Here is a 20,226-nt window from a genome sequence, read left to right as displayed (position 1 = left end):
GAGTTTCTTCGGTCCAAGAGAAAAAACACTGCTAGAAATCAACATGCTTGTGTACCTTTCGGCTAAATCGATAGGATACATGTCATCCTTGTTCCTTACTCCCTCCGTCCCTTACTACTCGCACCGGTTTGACCGGTGCGGAGTTTAAGACATTTGAATTGACTTATTAATTTAATGGGTGTTAGTTTATAGTGGGGTATTTTTTTAATATAGTCAGTGGGAAATGGGTAAGAGGTGGAGAGTGGTGAGTGGTGAGTGGAGGTGTGAATTTTTAAATGATTTTTGTAGGGAATAGGGGTGTAGGTGGGGTTAGTAAGTAAGTGTGAGAAATAATATAATATTCGTATAAATTTCCATTTTATAGAAGCGGTGCAAGTATTAAGGGACGGCCCGAAAAGAAAAGCGGTGCACGTACTAAGGGACGGAGGGAGTATAACTGTTGCTGTCTTGTTAGCCATGATGCCCATGAACAAATAGTATGCTGTCTCTAGATTCTTGTTCTTAAGGGCTAAGTGCAAAGCTGTCTCCCCATCTATATTCGTTTTCAGGAGCACTCTTGCGAGCCTGTGTTGGTGTACAAACCTGCTGAGCTTCAAACGTACATATCGTGAGTGGTGGGGATGGGGATGAGTGATCTGTAGCCAGGTAGTATGTGGTTACGGTGTGGAGGGACAATCCTGATCACGATTTGTTAGTACTTTCGATGCGTGCATATAAAACTAATCACTATCTAAAGAAACAATCCCCAACAATTAAGACATCACTTAAGACACCTTCGTAGAAATTGGAACATGACTCCACAAAAGCATTGTTCATAAAGATGAGAATCCACAAAACAAAACAAATATTTAAAATACATTCATCAAACTTCTCTCCACAAACATTCATCAAACTGCTCTCCACTACTGCAGAGTGTTGCTGCCATCATCCAAAGGAATCACTGCTGCAACTGCCCATCTCCTAATTGGCGGAACTAAGGGGGGCTGGCGGGGGCCATGGCCCCCCCGTGATTTAGGATAAATATAAAATTTTCAGTTATAGACCACATGTTATAAGTAGCGTAGCTGGTTTGAATGTGTTGGGAATTATCCAATGCTCCTGGATGTTTGAAGCCTGCGAGTAGCCTTTTTTTCATTTTTTTTCCCTTTTTCACTTGTACTTTTTATATTTGAGGGGTTATAATAGTGCTATTACCTTACTTATACAACCGTATTATAGCTTTTTTGAAAAATATACGTACATCTTAGTTAAATTTATTGGGTAGAAGTTCATATATTCAATACCTCTTATCTAAAATTCACAAATATGTTATACTTAAATTTGTGTTTCTCTATATTGTGGAACTCTATGATATTTTATAAATCTGTTAATTTCTATCTCTATTCTCTTATCAGTAAAAATATTCATATCCTTAATTTATTTTCTACTGCTTTGAATAAAATTAAAGAAAATCGAAGGAATATTACTTCAACCTTTGAAATATTATGTGCAATAAATTTTTTCATTCGTATTATTTTTTTAGACAAAGATAATATATTCGATCGTACGTTAACCTTTGGCCCCCCAAACTTCAATTTCTGGTTCCGCCACTGCTTCTAAAGATTTCAAAAGTGACTCAAATGTGGGCTAATTTCCTTCTTTTGTGAGAGCTAGTTGAAGGTCTTCAACTTTCAGGTTATCACAAGGCGCGAACACACGACGCATATTGTTTTTGAAAGAACTATCGGAAAGACCTATCTACAATTCCTTGCAATTTTGGGTCTCTAGAATATTCCGTACCATATAACAAGACAATATCAATTATGCGGATCACAGTTGGTTGAACTATATTATTCCTATCACAGATAACCTTCGTAATTTTGGACCACAATTGGTCTTCTTTCCAACTTCCACCATAGGGAGCTTGTCCACATTTAACCGAGACCAGTTCTCTAAAAAGCTCATAACAATTAACCATGCTCTTCGTTTCTTTAAAATGCCCCAACCCCTTAATTCCCACTCTATCTCGCTCTTCTTGAAGGTCTTCAACTTTCAGGTGATCACATGGCGTGAACACAAGACGCACATTGTGTTTTAAAGACCTATCTACAATTCCGTGCGTCAATTTTAGCTTCCAAAAATATAGGAAACCACATCAGCCAATATATTTAGATCACAAAATCTTGTTTATAAAGGGTGTACAGTAATTTATTGTACACCAAGCCCATTTTAGACAAATATAATAGACTCCCACGTGTGAGTTCATTTAGACTTTTTATTTTTAAATTTCGAAGGGGTTTTGCTTCCACTTCATTTTCTCTTAATTCCTCTTTCTTCAACCGTGTTTCTCTCTTTTCTCTCTCCTCTCCCCTTTCTCTCTCTCTCCCCTGCGAATCTGTTGCGACTTTCTTGCGATTTCTTCGCGAATTGGAGTTGCTTTCTCTTCGATTGTTTTTCAAGGTTAATTTTCTTCCTATTTTTTTCGTTTTTTTGTTTTTTTTATATTTAGGTTTTAGGTTTTCTACTAGGTTTTGTGAGAGATGGTTCTTCATTGTGCATAATTTTTCAATATTATGTTTTGATTTAGGTTTTCTAGTAGGTTTTATTGATTGTTTCGATTTTTAGGATTTATTATGTGAATTGTGTTGAAGATCAATATTATGTTTTGATTTAGGTTTTCTAGTAGGTTTTATTGATTGTTGCGATTTTTGGAATTGCGTTTTTCTGTGTTTGTTTTTGTTGCGATTTACAGTTATGCCTGAATTGTTGCTCTTTGCAAGTCTAGTTGTGGAGAAAGGGCTTGCTCACGGTCGTGATGAATCCTATGTCAAACAATTGTCCAAATTCATAGTACCAGTTATTATTAGATGTGGTAGTTTATGTTTTCTTAATGCTCGACTGTTGTGTAATCCCTAAATCTAAATTGTTTGCAGGAGGCTGATGTTGAAATTTCTTAGCATGTTGGATGCATTAAATGAGTGTTTACAGGTTAGCTAGATTCTCAGTGTTTTCTTTGGAAAGCTAAGTTGTGTAATCTAGATTCTCTGTTTGTGGATACTTTGGCATATTGGTTATATCTTTGGATTATGGATGACAAGGAAGTAGAAACTAATGTTTGTTTGCTGCAAAGGGCAACTATGAACTATTGTATCATTCTTTTACAGTAGATGTTTGCTTTTAATCCCTTTGTTAAGAACTCCTTGGAGATAACTTATATTGAAAGGGCTAAGCCAGTTGAAGCTTGGCAGAGGTCCTTTGGTTGCTCAAATATTGTCTGCAACGATGTTTGTGTTGTTCTTCTCAAGCGTATATGGTCTCCTCGATGCACATTGGCGCTTCACAGATGTTGTTGCCATTAGTCCGACAGAACAAGTCCTTAAAGGTCATCACCTTCTCGAAGCAACTCTTCTTGTACACCTTGAATCAGATCCCTCGTCTGATTCTGTTGCTTTTCCCAATGATACTACAAAAGGCTATTAGCTCAAACGGCAGAGCAATGTGCATTATGTACATGATGTGGGTTCAAATCCCACATAGCCTACATGCTTGCAAGTTGCAAACCAAGTTATGAGGTTTCACTTAAGTGAAAAATTAGGAATATCAATATACTATGTAAAAGTTACGAATTTCAATGTAAAAGTTAGCTCAGGTGTAATAAAAGTTAAGAAAAATCTTATATTAGTTAACCTAACTTTTACTAGATAAACGTTGACTTTTAATGCAAAAAATGTAACTTTTACTTCTTTTTTTTAACTCAAAAAGGCCAACTTTAACTTCTGGGTGTTCACTTAAGTGAAAAATTAGGAATATCAATATACTATGTCAAAGTTACGAATTTCAATGTAAAAGTTAGCTCTGGTGTAATAAAAGTTAAGAAAAATCTTATATTAGTTAGCCTAACTTTTACTAGATGAACGTTGACTTTTAATGCAAAAAAGGCAACTTTTACTTTTTTATAACTCAAAAATGCTAACTTTAACTTTCGTGGGTCACTTAAGTGAAAAATTAGGAATATCAATATACTATGTCGTATCAAGCCTAACTTTTACTTTTAATAACTTAACTTTAACGACTAAAAGTCTGACTTTTATATTTCTACCTTTTTTCAGCTAATGTGAGTCATCCAATCTTTTTATTGCACACATTATAGTTTTATGTGTTAAAGTTATAGTTTTGTAGGTTAAAGTTATGGAAATTGTTCTAAAAGTTAAGACAGTCTTTTTCATCTCAACCCTAACTTTTACCTTTTTAACTTAACTTTAAGCGCTAAAAGTCCGACTTTTATATTTCTCCCTTTCTTCGGCTAATGTGAATCATGCAATTTGTTTTATTTCACACCTATTAATTTTATGTGTTAAAGTTGTGGTACTATGGGTTAAAGTTATAGAAATTATTCTAAAAGTTAAGACAACCTTCCGTCGTATCAAGCCTAACTTTTACTTTTAATAACTTAACTTTAACGACTAAAAGTCTGACTTTTATATTTCTACATTTTTTCAGCTAATGTGAGTCATCCAATCTTTTTATTGCACACATTGTAGTTTTATGTGTTAAAGTTGTAGTTTTGTAGGTTAAAGTTAAGGAAATTGTTCTAAAAGTTAAGACAGTCTTTTTCATCTCAAACCTAACTTTTACTTTTATTAACTTAACTTTAAGCGTTAAAAGTCTGACTTTTATATTTCTCCCTTTCTTCGGCTAATGTGAATCATGCAATTTGTTTTATTTCACACCTTGTAATTTTATGGGTTAAAGTTGTGGTTCTGTAGGTTAAAGTTATGGAAATTGTTTTAAAAGTTAAGACAGTCTTCCGTCGTATCAAACCTAACTTTTACTTTTATTAACTTAACTTTAACTGCTAAAGTCTGACTTTTATATTTCTACCTTTCTTCAGCTGATGTGAGTCCTCCAATCTTTTTATTGCACACATTGTAGTTTTATGTGTTAAAGTTGTAGTTTTGTAGGTTAAAGTTAAGGAAATTGTTCTAAAAGTTAAGACAGTCTTCCGTCGTATTAAACCTAACTTTTACTTTTATTAACTTAACTTTAACAGCTAAAAGCTAGTCTGACTTTTATATTTCTACCTTTCTTCAGTTGTTGTGAGTCCTCCAATCTTTTTATTGCACACATTGTTGTTTTATGTGTTAAACTTGTAGTTTTGTAGGTTAAAGTTATGGAAATTGTTCTAAAAGTTAAGACAGTCTTCCGTTGTATTAAACCTAACTTTTACTTTTATTAACTTAACTTTAACAGCTAAAAGTCTGAGTTTTATATTTCTACCTTTCTTCAGCTGTTGCGAGTCCTCCAATCTTTTTATTGCACACATTGTAGTTTTATGTGTTAAAGTTGTAGTTTTGTAGGTTAAAGTTATGGAAATTGTTATAAAAGTTAAGACAGTCTTCCGTCTTTTCAAACCTAACTTTTACTTTTAATAACTTAAATTTAACTGCTAAAAGTTTGACTTTTATATTTTTACCTTTTTTCGGCTAATGTGAGTCGTGCATTATTTTTATTTTCACACGTTGTACTTTTCTGTGTTAAAGTTGTAATTTTATAGGTTAAAGTTATGGAAATTGTTAAAGTTAAGAAAAGTTTTGTACCAGTCTACCCAATATGTAAATGTTTGAACACTAAGGCTATTAGCTCAAATGGTAAAGCAATGTGCATTTATGTACATGGTGTGGATTCAAGTCCCATATAGCCTACATACTATTGGGTTGCTTTTTGGTTCGATATAGAAATGACTAACAATATAAATAAAGTCTCCCCTAAATCGGTAAAAGTTACCCCAAAATGCCAACTTATTTTTCAAATAAAACCAATAGCCTATGTAGGATTTGAACCTACATCTCCACGCAATTTGCACGGTGCTCGACCAATTGAGCTAATAGGCTTACAAAATAAAAACATACAATGTAGAACATATATAGCCAATTTGATTACTTAAAGGGTACTAAGATGTTGAACTCTTACATGATCCTCCACAATAAGGTGACAGTAATTGAACCCACAATAATGACAATAATCAACTTCTTGTTGTTCTTGTTTGGAAATCAGAGGCTGCAAGTCTAAGATGAAGAGTTTTGCCACTAGTATCACCACAAGAAAGTTGCTGAATGTTGAATTGATCTTCATACCAAACAGAACACCCACCAATATCATACGCATAAGCATAGCAATTCAAGCAAGTTGCTTCGCATTTCCGTATGGTTGGAAAACTAATAAAACGATCAGATTGGGGTAATTTCATTTTGTAATACACATAAAATCTGTCCCTCTTTTTCTGAGAAGTGGAACTTCCACACTGCAATGGGGTCTTCCTTACACATCCCCTTGAGTAATCACTTAACCCCAATCACCATCAGAATTAGGTTGAAATCCTTTCAAACAGGTACAAAATGACAAAGAATTTTGGCTACAGCTCCCAAATGCACCACAATGAGCATAAACTTCACACTGTTGCTTAGGATTGGACCAAAACAATTTCCATTATTGGGTGTTCTCCAGCCATGCCAGTTGCTTAACATGACCAGAAGTATCCATCACAAACCTCAATATAATCGATGACTGATAAACACTATAGATAAAATAATTCTCATTTTCATTATTAATATAGCTGAAATTATAAGCATAATTCAACCTCGTCTCAAGAAACTAGATTGAAAATCCTCGTGGCAAGAACAAAAGAGCAAAATCAAGACAACAATTGCTTAGAAAATCAATCAAAATCAAATCAACCAGGCATACAAATAGATTATCGAAATTTTCACTATCAATCTATCAAAACAATAACTAAATCCAAAGATTTTGTATATATACCTAAATTCCTCAATCTATAAAAAAGAACTAAATTTCAAAGAGATTGAATACATACCTACACAATTATCCTCTGCGAATTGGAGTGAAGATCAATCACATGAGGGATTCAAGCTCCAATTCGCAGAAATTTTTCGCCTTCTCCTTCACAATTGCAGATTTTCGATCGATCTTGCTCTCTCCTCTCTTTGCGCCTTCTCTTTTGCTATGCTGTTTCTCTCTCCTATTTTGCAAGATGCTGGTCTGCTGCTTTGGTTCGCACGTGTGAATTTTTGGTGTACATTAATATTAATGTACAACTGTTGCGCGCAAGACCGATTGTATTTAGATTAAGTAAACATCCAAACCGTAAAAAAAGAAATGAATACAATCTGTTCAGATTACAAAAACAGCCAATAAAATACGGATGGCTATAACAAAAATACAGTAAAAAAGACGAATACAATCTGTTCAAATTACTTAAACAACCCATAAAATACTGATGGCAGTAGGTAACAAATTAATAAATAAAATTACAAAACAAAAATATTCCCCAAGTTACCTACAAAGTAGGGTAACAAATAAAAAATATATTCTACAAAAAATAGAAAATTCCTTAAGTTCCCTGCAAAATAAGAATGCATAGAAAAAAATAACATAAATATCTTTGAAAAGATTACGTACAAAAAGCATTTAAGAATAAAAAACAGGTAGAAGTTAGAGATAGATAATTAGGCGTGCAACAAAAATTATAAAATACTCCCTGCTTATCCAGTAATCCTTAGAATCTAGAATAATCACAAAGAATTAGGGTTACACCTAATTCAACTAGCCATAATCAGCAGTATATATACTCCCTACTAATCCAACAAATATTATCAAGCAACATTATAAACGCCATTTGTGAGAGAGAAAAAATGGCACAAAATTTAAGTCTCATACAGAGTATTAAACCATCCATAGAAAACGTAACGATACAAGATTTATCCGACTATGGACAGTTCCTGCCTTCAATAATCCGAGTAAAACGTATACTATTGAAATGGTTTTACTAGATGCAAAGGTAATTCCATCATTCATATTGTGCTATATTCAATGTTAATATCTTTAAATAATATGTTGCTGACTATTTCTTTATTTTACTTTTTATTATATACTTGGGAGGCAAGATTCAAACTTCCTTCTTGCTAACCCCTCTACTGTCCATGTCAGCAAGAAAACCGGTCTAATTATTTTTTTTTATAAAATCTACAATAAACCGCTATCTGAAATAGCGGCTTATAAAATCGCGCGGTTTTGTTTTAAAACAAACCGACATTTGAGTTCGCGGTTTATACCATTGAACCGCCAATTTAAATGGCGGTCATTTCAATTGGCGGTTCTAAGCTGAACCGGGAAAAAAGTACTTTTCTTTCTTCCATGCTGACGTGGACGGTATGGAAGGAAATAAGTTAGAAAGTGACGTATTTTGATAATTATTGGATCTTTAAGCAATATTGAATGAAATCGCTCAATAATATTTCCATATTTAGTATAAAAAATTAAAATTGTTTCATATTCATGTATATATTCATGTTATTAGTGGATATATTGTTCACCTATGCACCGTAAGAACTTCTCAAATTAATAATTATACGAAGTATTTGAAAAGTGGAACATTAGTGGTATGGAAATTAGATGGATACGAATTATTTTTTAACAAAAATACATGTCAATAATTTTGGATTACCGTGCATTGCACGGGTCCTATACTAGTTACTATATACTAAAAGAGACACCAGGAGTGACACATGTCATCTCCTAGTGCGATTTTTTCCCGCCAAAATGTTATTTTTTATTTTCTTACTTTAAAATAAGTAAATTACATTACGTTTTTTTTAGGAAACTAAGATAAAAATATATTTTAATTACCATAGATGTGTACTGCGTAATATATTATTGGAGGAAAGCTAAATCAATATTATTTTTCCTTTATGATATAATTTTATTTATGTATTAGTATAACTTTATAATCTGATAAGAAATATAAAAAATATTGATAAATGGACTTCTAATTTTAGTCTACTATTAATAATATAATACATAGTAACTGGTAAGTAAGAATGTTAATTAAAATAATAATACATGGTAAATAGACTAACATATAAGTTTATTTATCAAGATTTTAATCAATTAAAAATATGTTGTATTTGACTAACTCGGTTATGCTCGGGTCTTTTCGAAAATTAGTCTTGAGACATTCGGGTTTGGTTACGTTGTTAGATCGTTCTACATACAAGTAAAAGAATATAATTTTTAACTTTGAATAGTAATATCCAAATTTAGTTCATTTGAATATTTTTTTTACACAACTTTGAATTTATACTTTTTCGTATATCCTTTTTACTTTCATGTTTTCCTAATATCACAAGTATTTTAGTTACTATTATAATAATAAATTATTTTAGTAGTAGCCGTGCGTTGCACGGGCCCCTAAACTAGTATACTTCTATACAGTACTTTTACTAAATAATTCTTGTCCATTAAGTAATTACATAAATTACCATTGAAAAGTACTTGCAAAAGAGACTGTCTCCATCTTTGGGACAAACAAGTGGATATTTTTAGTGTATCGCTATTCGACGTCCTCATACGCTAATAACGTCCGCGTATTTCACATGAATGGACATTTTTTCTCTTATAAAATCCACTGACTCCACCACCATCTCCTTCACCTCTTTCACCTTCTCCACCACCATCTCCTTCATCACCATCTCACGAGCACCACCACCTTTTTCGCCACACACCATCACGCAAGAGCAGAACCACCGCACCACCACAACAACAAGATGCACCACCACGCACCACTACTCAACACACCTGGAACGCTAACACCTCATGGACGACGACGTTCCTTCAACGTCACGGTCGTCGGCCATAGTGGGCAGCCTCGTCGCCGGAGGTTTGAATTTTTTTTTATTTAAATTATCGCGTGAATGCCGCCTGGAAATGGCGGTACAGAGCCATGGTGGCCCGCCCAGAAAAGGCGGCACCGACCATGGCTGACCCGCAGATATGAGGTGGGTGTGCCATGGTAGGTGCCGCCTATTCTGGGCGGTGTCACCATGGCTCTATCACGCCATTTCCTGGCGGCAATCTAATGTTTTTGAAAAAAAATCGTACCTGTGTGTTTGCTTTATAATTTTTTTTAAATTTGTGTTTGCATTTTATAATTAGTTTTGAAATATCTAAAAAATACTCCGTAATTAATTGTAATTCGAATTTACTCAAATAAATCGTTTTTTTCTTAAATTCAACAAGATCAAGATCAATGGCAGCAAGAAAATGGCAGCAAGAAAATGGCGCGTAGGTGGTAAATTGATTTGGGACGCAACACCAAGATCTCAAGTACAGCAGCGGCGCGGTCCTCGTGGGTTTAAGTGCAGTGTGTGCAGTGAGGGTGGTGGTGGTGTAGTGCGGTTTGCGGTGGTGGTGGTGGTGTGATGCGGTGTCGTGTGGTGGTCGTGGTTTGCTGCGGTGACTGGTTGTGGTGGTGGTGATTTACAGGTGGGCTGAGGTGAAAGGGAGAGGGGAAGGGAGGGAGGGGGGTTAATTTTTTCAGGGGTAGTAACGTACTTTTACTTTTAAAATGAGGGCGTTTTTAACGGAATAGGACGTCGAATAAAAACCCCCTATTTTTAAGACTTCTGCTGATACGGAGTAATATTCAGTCACATTCATTCACAGTCAACATTATTTTCTTTAACTTAAGAAGAAATGCCCTATCAGGACGAAACTCCGCACAGGTCAACCCGGCCCATTATAGCCGGATTCCACCTTCATTATTTTTCTTCCCATATAATTTCAGATATAACTAATGAACATTTTGGACTCCGGGCAACAACATAGACAAAATGAGGTAAAAAAGAGAACCCAATTATGTAATTTGCAACTTCAACACAGATTTGCTCCAGCATGTAAGAAAACATGCCTCCATTTCCCCCGCACTCTAAATACAAAGCCAACAATTCAAACTACTCACACAAGCACTGACTGGACAAGATACAAGTCGAGCGAGTTGCTCGCTAGTAGACTTAGTAGAGTGTGGGCTAGGCTAGGGCGAGGATGCAAGTACCTCCAATAGGGAAGCTACAAACTGCATCTGGGTTTCCTCGTTTATAGTAGAGAAAAGGGGAACATGTACAAATAGGGACTTTGTCCCGTGTTGCTCTGCGAACCAGAGTGAATGGTAGTACACGTAGTTACAAACAAACCGCCCTGCATCTTCCGATGTCATCACCTCGTAACCTTTCTTCGCCAAAGTTGATGTAATGTCCTCGACAGGGAGCATTGTCTGGATAAAAATAACAAGATTTTTCAACAATGGTAAAACAAGTGTTGTTAATAAAACTTCTAAAAAAATTGCATGAAGGGAAAACCTAGTTTCAAGATTCACAGCAGGCTGATAAATAGTAATTACTCTCTCCATTTCATACTTCGTATTATCTTAACACTTTAATTTTAATATCAATGGACTATTACTTGTTCTTTTGAAGTGTTGGTCAGTTTCAACTACCAAAGAAACGATAACTAACACTACCTAGATTCCTTCCCATTAGAAAAGAACATATTATGTCCGCTTTTCATTCTCATTAAAGAGCTTTTTTTTCAAACATCTGAACATGTCTGTCAAAAACTGTTCTAGGATGTCAGGTTGCAATTTAGTTGCCCAAAACATTATGGGGTGTTTGTTTAGTGGGAAATGTTGTAGGGAATGGGAATTGTTATCCCAATCTAGTTAATTCCCACTCTTAATTCCCCTATTTTCCATTCCCACATACCAAACGCCACCAATGCAATCAACAGCAAGGTGCGGAGAAGGGGGAAAATACAGTTAGAAAAAGACATTTTGACAAAGATCACATTACTGACAAAAAAAATTGGTATAAGCAAGTAAATAAAGGGCCAATCTGATGCAAGAAATGGAAATGTAGAGCACCACAGGCAGAGACGAGTCTATTTTGTGAATAAACCCGAAAGGCACATGGTATGAAGTTCAAAATATGAAACTTGAGACCGCCAAAGAAAGCCTAAATCATGTAACCAGCAAATGAGATGCAACACAGGACAAATTTTAATATCTTTTTGTTGTTTATTCTCATTCCTGTACTTTGAAATGCTCTTAGTTTCCATATTTCTTGTGGATTGACAGGGTCAATTACTCAATTCAAAGTGCAAGTTTGAAATATCAAGGTCATCCTTTTTTTAAAATTCCAAATCCGTGAAAAATATACACAGCACAACAGGAATTTTCCAACTTCCAGAAATATAATCCAATCATTCACATACTAGAGGTAGACTACGTACATCTGAAAGACCGCTTTCACACTCACATTATGTTGAGGTAGTTTTCAGCACTGAATAATATGTATGAGAGTGTTTGTGCACAGAGTAATGTAAGGATAAGAAGAGTGTCTATTTACCTTTCTTGTTCTAGAAATCTCTCCATCTGTGGGAATAATCTGGACTTTCTGCAAGTGATTAGAGAAAGATTTAGGCACTGGATAAAACAATGAATTGAAAAAGCTAAAACAAAGGAATATAAACAGAGGAAATCACTAAAACCTGAGGTTTCCATCCCATTTCATCAGGGCAGCGAAAAGTGGCTTCGTTGACAGCCTGATTCTCGATGGCAAATCGCATAGCACCACTGTTAACTCCTAAATGCAACTGCAAAAAGAACAAAAAAACAAAATATTATAATGCGCGATAATAGACTTCTCACAAGGATCATTTCTTTCGGTGAGGGGAGGAAGGGTGCTAGGGGGTTGGAGAAATTTGTGTGGTTTACATTTGAAAAATGATTTTTACCAAAATAAACTCGCCACGGTAAGTAATGCATCTATAGATCAGGGGCTATACACTGATCCTATGATGGTTTGATTTTCGTTCTTCCAGTGTGCATAACATCTCATCATATGGTCTACGACTCTACCCAACATTTAACCAGCTTCCAAGTTACCAAAAAAAAAATATTAGAAAAAAAAAACAAGTTAGGTAGCGTTCTATTCAAGTGATTTTCACTTATGTTTCCTCAACTTATCTTATCTGAACTTATTAAAACTTATCAAAACTTATTTAGTTATAAATTGTGCTTGGTCAACCCTTATTTTTCTTTATCTGAACTTATTTTTCCTGAAATAAGTGGAAATAAGGTGAACAAAACAGAACCTAATATTGCCAACAGTAAGAGGCTGCTTCCATTCACTTCTGCCCATATACAACTCTTAGTGACAAATCTACCCCAAATAAGAGATTGAGCATAGTCGAGTTAAATAAATTCACACTGAAACAGAAATATATTTCGTTGCTCCTCCTACCCCAAGTAAAGAAGCTTTATTTGTATGTAGGCTGACACTGAAACATAATGTGTCCTAACACTGGCAAGCTCCCACCAAATCGTGGATTCTAATTGGTCGGTATCACTATCTAAGCATGCGACGTGATATAGTGAAAGTACCATAAAACTTATTCAGCAAGTGAAGGCTAAAAGATTACTCAAAGTATGATTTCCACCTATTCAGAATCAACAACTTATAATAGCACCAGATGATTCAGCTTTTGGTGGAACAAATGCCAGAAATTGAAAGTAAAGAGAATCCCAGACAGCTATTTTGCATCAAATGTTATTCAACAAACTTTGAAGAAGAAAGTATTGAGCAACTGACCCAAATAACAGTCCCAGAATTTGGCAATTCTGAATCATTCCCGTTAATGGCAGATTGCAGCGTCTGATGAAGAGGAGCAACTGCCCCGAGTCCTGCAGTTTCAAGAACATTGCAGCTACCTAGAGTTAACCCTTTTGGTAAACCCTTCTTCTCCATGTATTCTTTCAGATTACGCGCAATTGTCTCTGTTGGATTTTCTGCAACTCCATGGAACTTCTTAAAACCTGTCACATGAACTGTTACTGCTGATGGTGCAGGACCTTCTGAACCCATTTTTCCAAGAATCCAGATACTATTTTAACAAATCTTATACCACCAATATGAACTACAATAGTCAATAACCTGCATCAGAAGTTCAGAAGTTCAGAACACATTATTAGATTAGCCTGATAAAGTAAGAACATTGTTTCAGAACAAAATCAACACCAGTAAAGTCTATCAGCAATTACAAACTTTTTGCACAATACAAAAATTGAAACAAAGTGTTACTATGCCTGAAAATTTCCACCCCCTCCCATTCTCATTATGGAAAGTGCCCGTTTGAAAAAACAATTATTGCTAAGCAACAAAAGTTAAAGTTCAATGGAAATATTAGGCTTGTGATCTTAATCATCATGGAAGTTCTGGAAAGTAAGCTCATGGAAAAAGACACAATCACAAACTAAACACTAGAGCCTTCAAATTGCAAGAAAAACACTCACTTGAGAAGAATATACAGAAACCAATGAGAAAATCTTAAACCCAATTGAAATATCTTCAAACATAAGCTTTTATCAAAACCCAGAAAAAAGTTGCCTAAGAAACTTCTGAAATTTGAAGTGACAGAAACGTGACTTATCAGCTAAAACTAACCAATTATCAATCTCATAAGCACAATAATCATGCTGTGAAAGCAACTAATTATCTGATAAAGCAGAAAATAACGGAATTAAATTAATTAAAAACTAAAATTTTACCACAAAACAAATTAAAAGTTATGTCAAAGTTTGAAACTATTTTTTGTTTGATGCAAGCTGGGCGAAAAGTTTGAAACTTTGATCCGCAAATTACACAATTGATGACCTAAAACCCCCAAAATTAGAAAATTGAAGCTCAAAACAATGAAACCCAAAATTATTCAATGAAAAGATCGAAAACCCAGAAATCAAACCCGCAAAAAATTCGAAATTGAAGCAAAATAGATCAAAATTAAACGAGAAAGATAAGAACTTTGAATACCTGTGTTATAGTATGAACAATAATGAAGAGAAAAGGAGGATAAAAATTGGGCTTAAAAATAATTGAGAACAACCACCAGTCTTATCTGGTATTTTTCATTTTTTTCTTTGATTAATATGATGATGAGATTCCAAGTAGAGAGAAAATTAAATGAATGGAATAATAATTATATACAACTACAAAACGTGGGTGATTGGCGATTGATGATGATGATGCTGATTAGAGAGAGTTGTAGTGGAATGTCACTTTCTTAATGTGAGCCTTCCTAGAAAGTCCTTTATCTACTAGAACTATTTGCGAGAGATTATCATAAACTACAGTCGGTACAATGAATCGGTGTATTTGCCATTAATCCGGGTCAGGTTGACCTATACGGCTATACAGAAGTTTCGGTATGACATTTTCCATTTATCTCAAAAAATAATATTTTTGGATAAAATTAGTGATAAATATGATCAAGGCGAATCTGTTTTGCTTATCTAAAGTTCTCTAATAAAGCATAAAAATGTACAAATCATAAAGAAATGAGGGTCTCGTAATATGACAATTTTTTTGGGTGTTAGCATCTGGTTCACCCTTAGGGCTAATTCGGATTCGGGGCAAGTTCTGGGTGGATAGGTTCCAAAATCCCCTCCCAATTGTTGTAACGGGAGATCTAACACAGGTCCTCCCTACCAAGTTCAGCCTCAATCACCACTGAACCAACAGATAATTATCTCGTAATATGACAATGGGGTCTATATAATCAGGTTATTCATGTTAGAGGAATTACTCATTTTTGCTCTTAACAAATTGGTTAGAGATTCGAAATAATCAGATTATCAATAATTGTTGTCGACGGTAAACGTCTTGGTATTTGAAGTATACAAATTTACAAATAAGACAATAGGCCTATTGTGGGGCTATATAGATTCTATGGGCTAAAGTCCCAAAATTTGATTTTGGTTTTAACTTTTTAAGGGTCATGTTGTTTGTCATTGTACCAAATAAAAGCAAAGGCAAGATGAATAAAGGAATAGAATCATAATTTGGTAAGTGTAGCTGAATTAGGACTACCGGCCAACACTTTGATTTTGGCAAGGGGTAGGATGGTAACTTCCAAAAACAAGATGTTTTCTAAAAACAACCTCTAGAAACTAGGGGTGTTCATAAAAAACCGTAACCGCGTACCGTACCGAAAACCGAAAAAACCGACCTAAATGGGCGGTAAACCGAACCGAAAAAATAATATAAACGGTTACGGTAACCGAACCGGCAAAATTAACGGTTAAACGGGTCGGTTACGGTTACAATTTTTGACAAAACGGTTAACCGAATAAACCGAAATTTATTTTTTCAAAAAAATAATTCAATTTAATTTAGTTGGAGGTGACAAAATCACAAAATTATAGGTAAAGTATTTAAGTAAAAAAATGTTTGTTTGTGCACAACTAGCCCTATTAGTGTACTTACTTCTTAGGCTCTTAGCCCATTAGTCCTTTCTTGAAACAATAAGTACGTTACTTCGTAATTTTGTTTGAAGTTGATGAACTTGTGTAATTTTAGACATTGTTTACACTTATTTTTGTTTGACTTGATCTTCTATTTCAGATTGTTATTTTTTGTAAAAAAATAATACGATAAATGTGATCCAAAATAAAAATAAATAATTTAATAGCGGTTTATGGTTAACCGGGTAACCGTACCGAAACCGCGGTTAACCGTTTAAACGGTAACCGGTTTAAACGGTACGGTTACGGTTCATGAAAATGCCTAACCGAAATTTTCGGTTACCGAACCGAATCAAGTTTCGGGACGGTTAACCACCCATGAACACCCCTACTAGAAACAATCTCTCTACGTAAAATAAACACATGTTATGTATTAATTCTAACTTTAAAATTGAAAAATGCGTGTAAATATGAGAACCTGCAAGGCTGCAACCTCTTAAAACGGGAATTAAAATAGCCAACTACTAAGTTAATCTATTCACATTTCCAAAATAGTTTTAGCAAGTTGTTAACTTGCTATATTTTACTAGTGTGCAACCATTTCTAACTTTATAAGTTTTAAATATCTAAGCAAAACATTAAAAATGTTCGATGTTAGTTACAACTATATAAGTATATAGTAATAATAGTTATAAAACCATCACATCACCTACACCTTTAGTTTTGTTGGAGAGCACAAAAGATAGGGGGGCAAGTTACATGCACTAGCCATCATTTAATGTATATATAATATATGTCCCACAACTAATTGTAATCTTGTTACACACTTGCCACCACAAAAGTTAATTAGTGGTTTGCTAATTTGTTATTAGTTATTTCTATTTATATATCATCAATCTATCATCACCTTAATTACCTTTACTAACATGAATCATCATTCATGACTCACGCAGCTTACTACTCCATAAGTTTTTTTCAACGTTTTTCATGTTTGAAATCCTGCAACTATATATAATTTGAAAGAATATTTATCATTAAATATATAGAATTTTTTTAAAAAGTTATGTGAGCATTGCTTGATTCGTTTCAATGACACTTTAAGAAAATCAAATATTTATAATTTTTGGTAACACGAAATTAAATATATTGATGATTAATGATGTGCATTGACAAATATGACATTCATAACAAGAATATGAATAAGAAACAGAGTAATTAATAATTGTCCACTTCAACTACAATTATTGATGTCCAAAATAAAAAGCAATATTATTTAATTTGTATCCATAAAAGTATAAAATATTGTATGACGTCTTATAATTCTTGCTTTATCTAATCCAAATACATGGTACGGAGTATATTATTTTTAATATAGTTATGTGTTTATGTCATGTATGGGTAATTTTTTAATTTTATGAAGGAGAAATTTTAATATTTTAAGTGACAAGTCTATGTTGTCATTTGTCAAGAAAATTTGATGGAATTGTCCAACCTTCAACGTAACAATAATGAGATGGTCTCACTTGTAAATTTCCATAAAGTATGGCTTTACCGATTATTTGAGTCTTTTTCTTTATCAATTTGACAATAATTATAAACCAATCTAGGTCGTATATATATTTATCATTTACGTAGTCATCTTATATTTTGGTGAATGGTTTGCATTATAGACTTTTATATTATGAATTGATTGAATTCACACTCCACAAGAAAACAAATGAAACAACAATTCAGTGAAAGATCAAGTTCACCTTAGGACTAATCCAAATTTGGGGTGGATAGGTTCTAATCCCCCCAATCGTTGTTGCGGGGGATCGAATACGAGTCTTTCCTACCTAGTTCAGCCTCAATCACCACTGAACCGACAAACAATTTGTAGGTATTTTGAGCTTTTAAAGTGTAAGATTGAATAATTTGAAAATTAATAATTTGGGCTTTTGCCCATTGGGGTAAAAAAAACTCTTTATGCCATAATCCAATCTTTTTTAGCCGCATTGACCAAGCTTGTGTTAATTAACTTTGAAATGCTCAAAGTAAATGTGAACGTTATCTCTATTCTCCGCATAAAATAATGGAATATAAAACTTTTACTTATCTAAACATTTGAAGTACTCCGTATATTGTTATCCAAATTGTCAAAAGTGTAAACATCAATTACATAATCCACATTACCAAAAAAAAAATTACATAATCCAAATGCAAAGATGAAAACGATACATTAAGAAGGGTCATATTGTTGTATGGGGAGACCAGTTTTATTTTGTTGAATGAAGAACTTTCTAATCAACAAGAGTCATCCTTTCTTTTAGGGAATACCAATATCTTATAATTTCTATTAAATATATTACTGAGTACTTCCTCTGTTCCTTTATGTTCTTCCCATTTGAGAAATGGTGTGAGAATTAAGAAAATGAAATCTTATAATGATTGAGTGTAAGAGTAAATGATTGAATGTAAGAAAAAGTAATAAAGTAGTAAAGGAAAGTAATAAAGAAATGAAGGAGAGAGAAGATATTTTTAATAATGTAATAAAAAATCATAAAAGTGGGGTTGGGTGGGTGAATAGGGAAATGTGAATGAATTAAATAAGGGATGGTGGGGAAATTTATGGTAAAAAGTCATGTCCAAAAATAGAAATGGGAAAAACATATAGGAACGCCCGAAATAAAAACGATAAGAACATTTAGGAATGGAGAGAGTAGGATATTTATATTATGGGGTTAGAAGAATGATCAAACATTTTATTAAATCGGGACACTTAACCTTACATAATTCAACTCAACCCTATCATATAACCTAAATTTTTTAGAGTTGTTACAAATAATGGACTAAAATTGGTAAAAGTTAAACTTCTGACTTTGAGGTCACTACATGAAACTTAATTACCAACTTATACAACAAATAAAGTTGAATGGGGCAAAAAATAAGCGCTACTTCTCTTATCGATTCGACCTCATTACCTCATTCGATAAAAAAACAACTTAGCAATAATTTAGGGCCCGTTCGGTATCACTGTCAGTTTCCAGTTTTTGGTTTTTTGGTTTTGTAAGTCATATGATTTATATTGAATTATCAACTAAAAAGTAGTCATACCTATTGTAATCATGTTAATTTTGAAAACTGGAAACTACTTTTTGTGGTTTTCATATTTTGGTTTTTAGTTTTGTAAAAAACAGAAAACTGGAAACAAAAAACGATACCGAACGAGCTTTGAATTATGAAAACGAAAATACAAAAACTAAATTAGGATGAGTTAATCTCTGTCCTTAGGATAATATTAGCCCCCACTATATTGCTGATGGGATTCAAAGCTAATCTACCCCCAAGATTCCCTAATCAAACGAACGGATTACAACAAGATCATCCATTCTCATGAACATGTGTTTATCAGAAATATGAGAAAAACGTAATTAACATTAACCTTCTGCCTTAAATTAAATAGGAAAATAATATGGAAGTTATAGAATAACCGCCTCTGATCACAACAAGCCCAATGCCCACTTGGCCCAATGACTCAAGCCACAACATATTCAATACATCAAGCACATGGGTATATTTAAAGATATGAAAAGGATCATATTTCTTCCATGTGGGAGAAAACTCCCACAATAACTAAATGAAGACTATTATCTAACACTAAAGACTTAAGAACGAATTTCGTCTATATAATTTGTCGATTTGCCTTTTGTGGCTCTTTCACCACAAAAATGGACAAGAATTTAGTTTTTTGTTTGGTTGATAGGTATGTTAATCCCACTTGTTTCAAAAAACACTACGTATACGTTCACATAAGCAAAAATAAAGAAACTTCAACACATCCTCATGTTTGATAAAGGGAGTTGGCATTTTGGATTTCATTCTTTATACTCTGTAAGACCTTAACCAACAAAAAAAATACTTCGTGCAATACTCGATACTTCTTACGTAGTTAGTATTGCTTATGCGTCCATGCACTCTTAGTCTTGGGCAAAATTAATATTATAAGCAAAAGAACGAACTTCAATTCGTCGTGCTTACTCGGTATGTCCAAACATTTTATGTGCACAATGTGAATAATATAAGTTTTACGATCAATAATAAATTAATAACTCAATAGATAA

At 33.8% G+C, this 20,226-nt stretch overlaps 1 protein-coding gene across 1 annotated transcript; it reads right to left on the bottom strand.

Moving 5' to 3' along the window:
- Window positions 1-10,665: 10,665 nt before the first annotated feature.
- Window positions 10,666-14,903, bottom strand: LOC110792806 (uncharacterized). The gene is made up of 5 exons (XM_021997629.2): window positions 14,697-14,903; window positions 13,479-13,820; window positions 12,376-12,480; window positions 12,234-12,281; window positions 10,666-11,104 (listed from the first exon to the last, which is right to left on the bottom strand). Exons 2-5 carry the CDS (start codon window positions 13,749-13,751, stop codon window positions 10,865-10,867), a joined length of 666 nt encoding a protein of 221 aa, XP_021853321.1. The 5' UTR covers window positions 13,752-13,820; window positions 14,697-14,903; the 3' UTR covers window positions 10,666-10,864.
- Window positions 14,904-20,226: the final 5,323 nt, after the last annotated feature.

Source organism: Spinacia oleracea, chromosome 4 (assembly GCF_020520425.1).
Source record: "Spinacia oleracea cultivar Varoflay chromosome 4, BTI_SOV_V1, whole genome shotgun sequence".
Lineage (NCBI taxonomy): Eukaryota > Viridiplantae > Streptophyta > Magnoliopsida > Caryophyllales > Amaranthaceae > Spinacia > Spinacia oleracea.
This window is presented reverse-complemented; position numbering and strand designations above follow the sequence as displayed.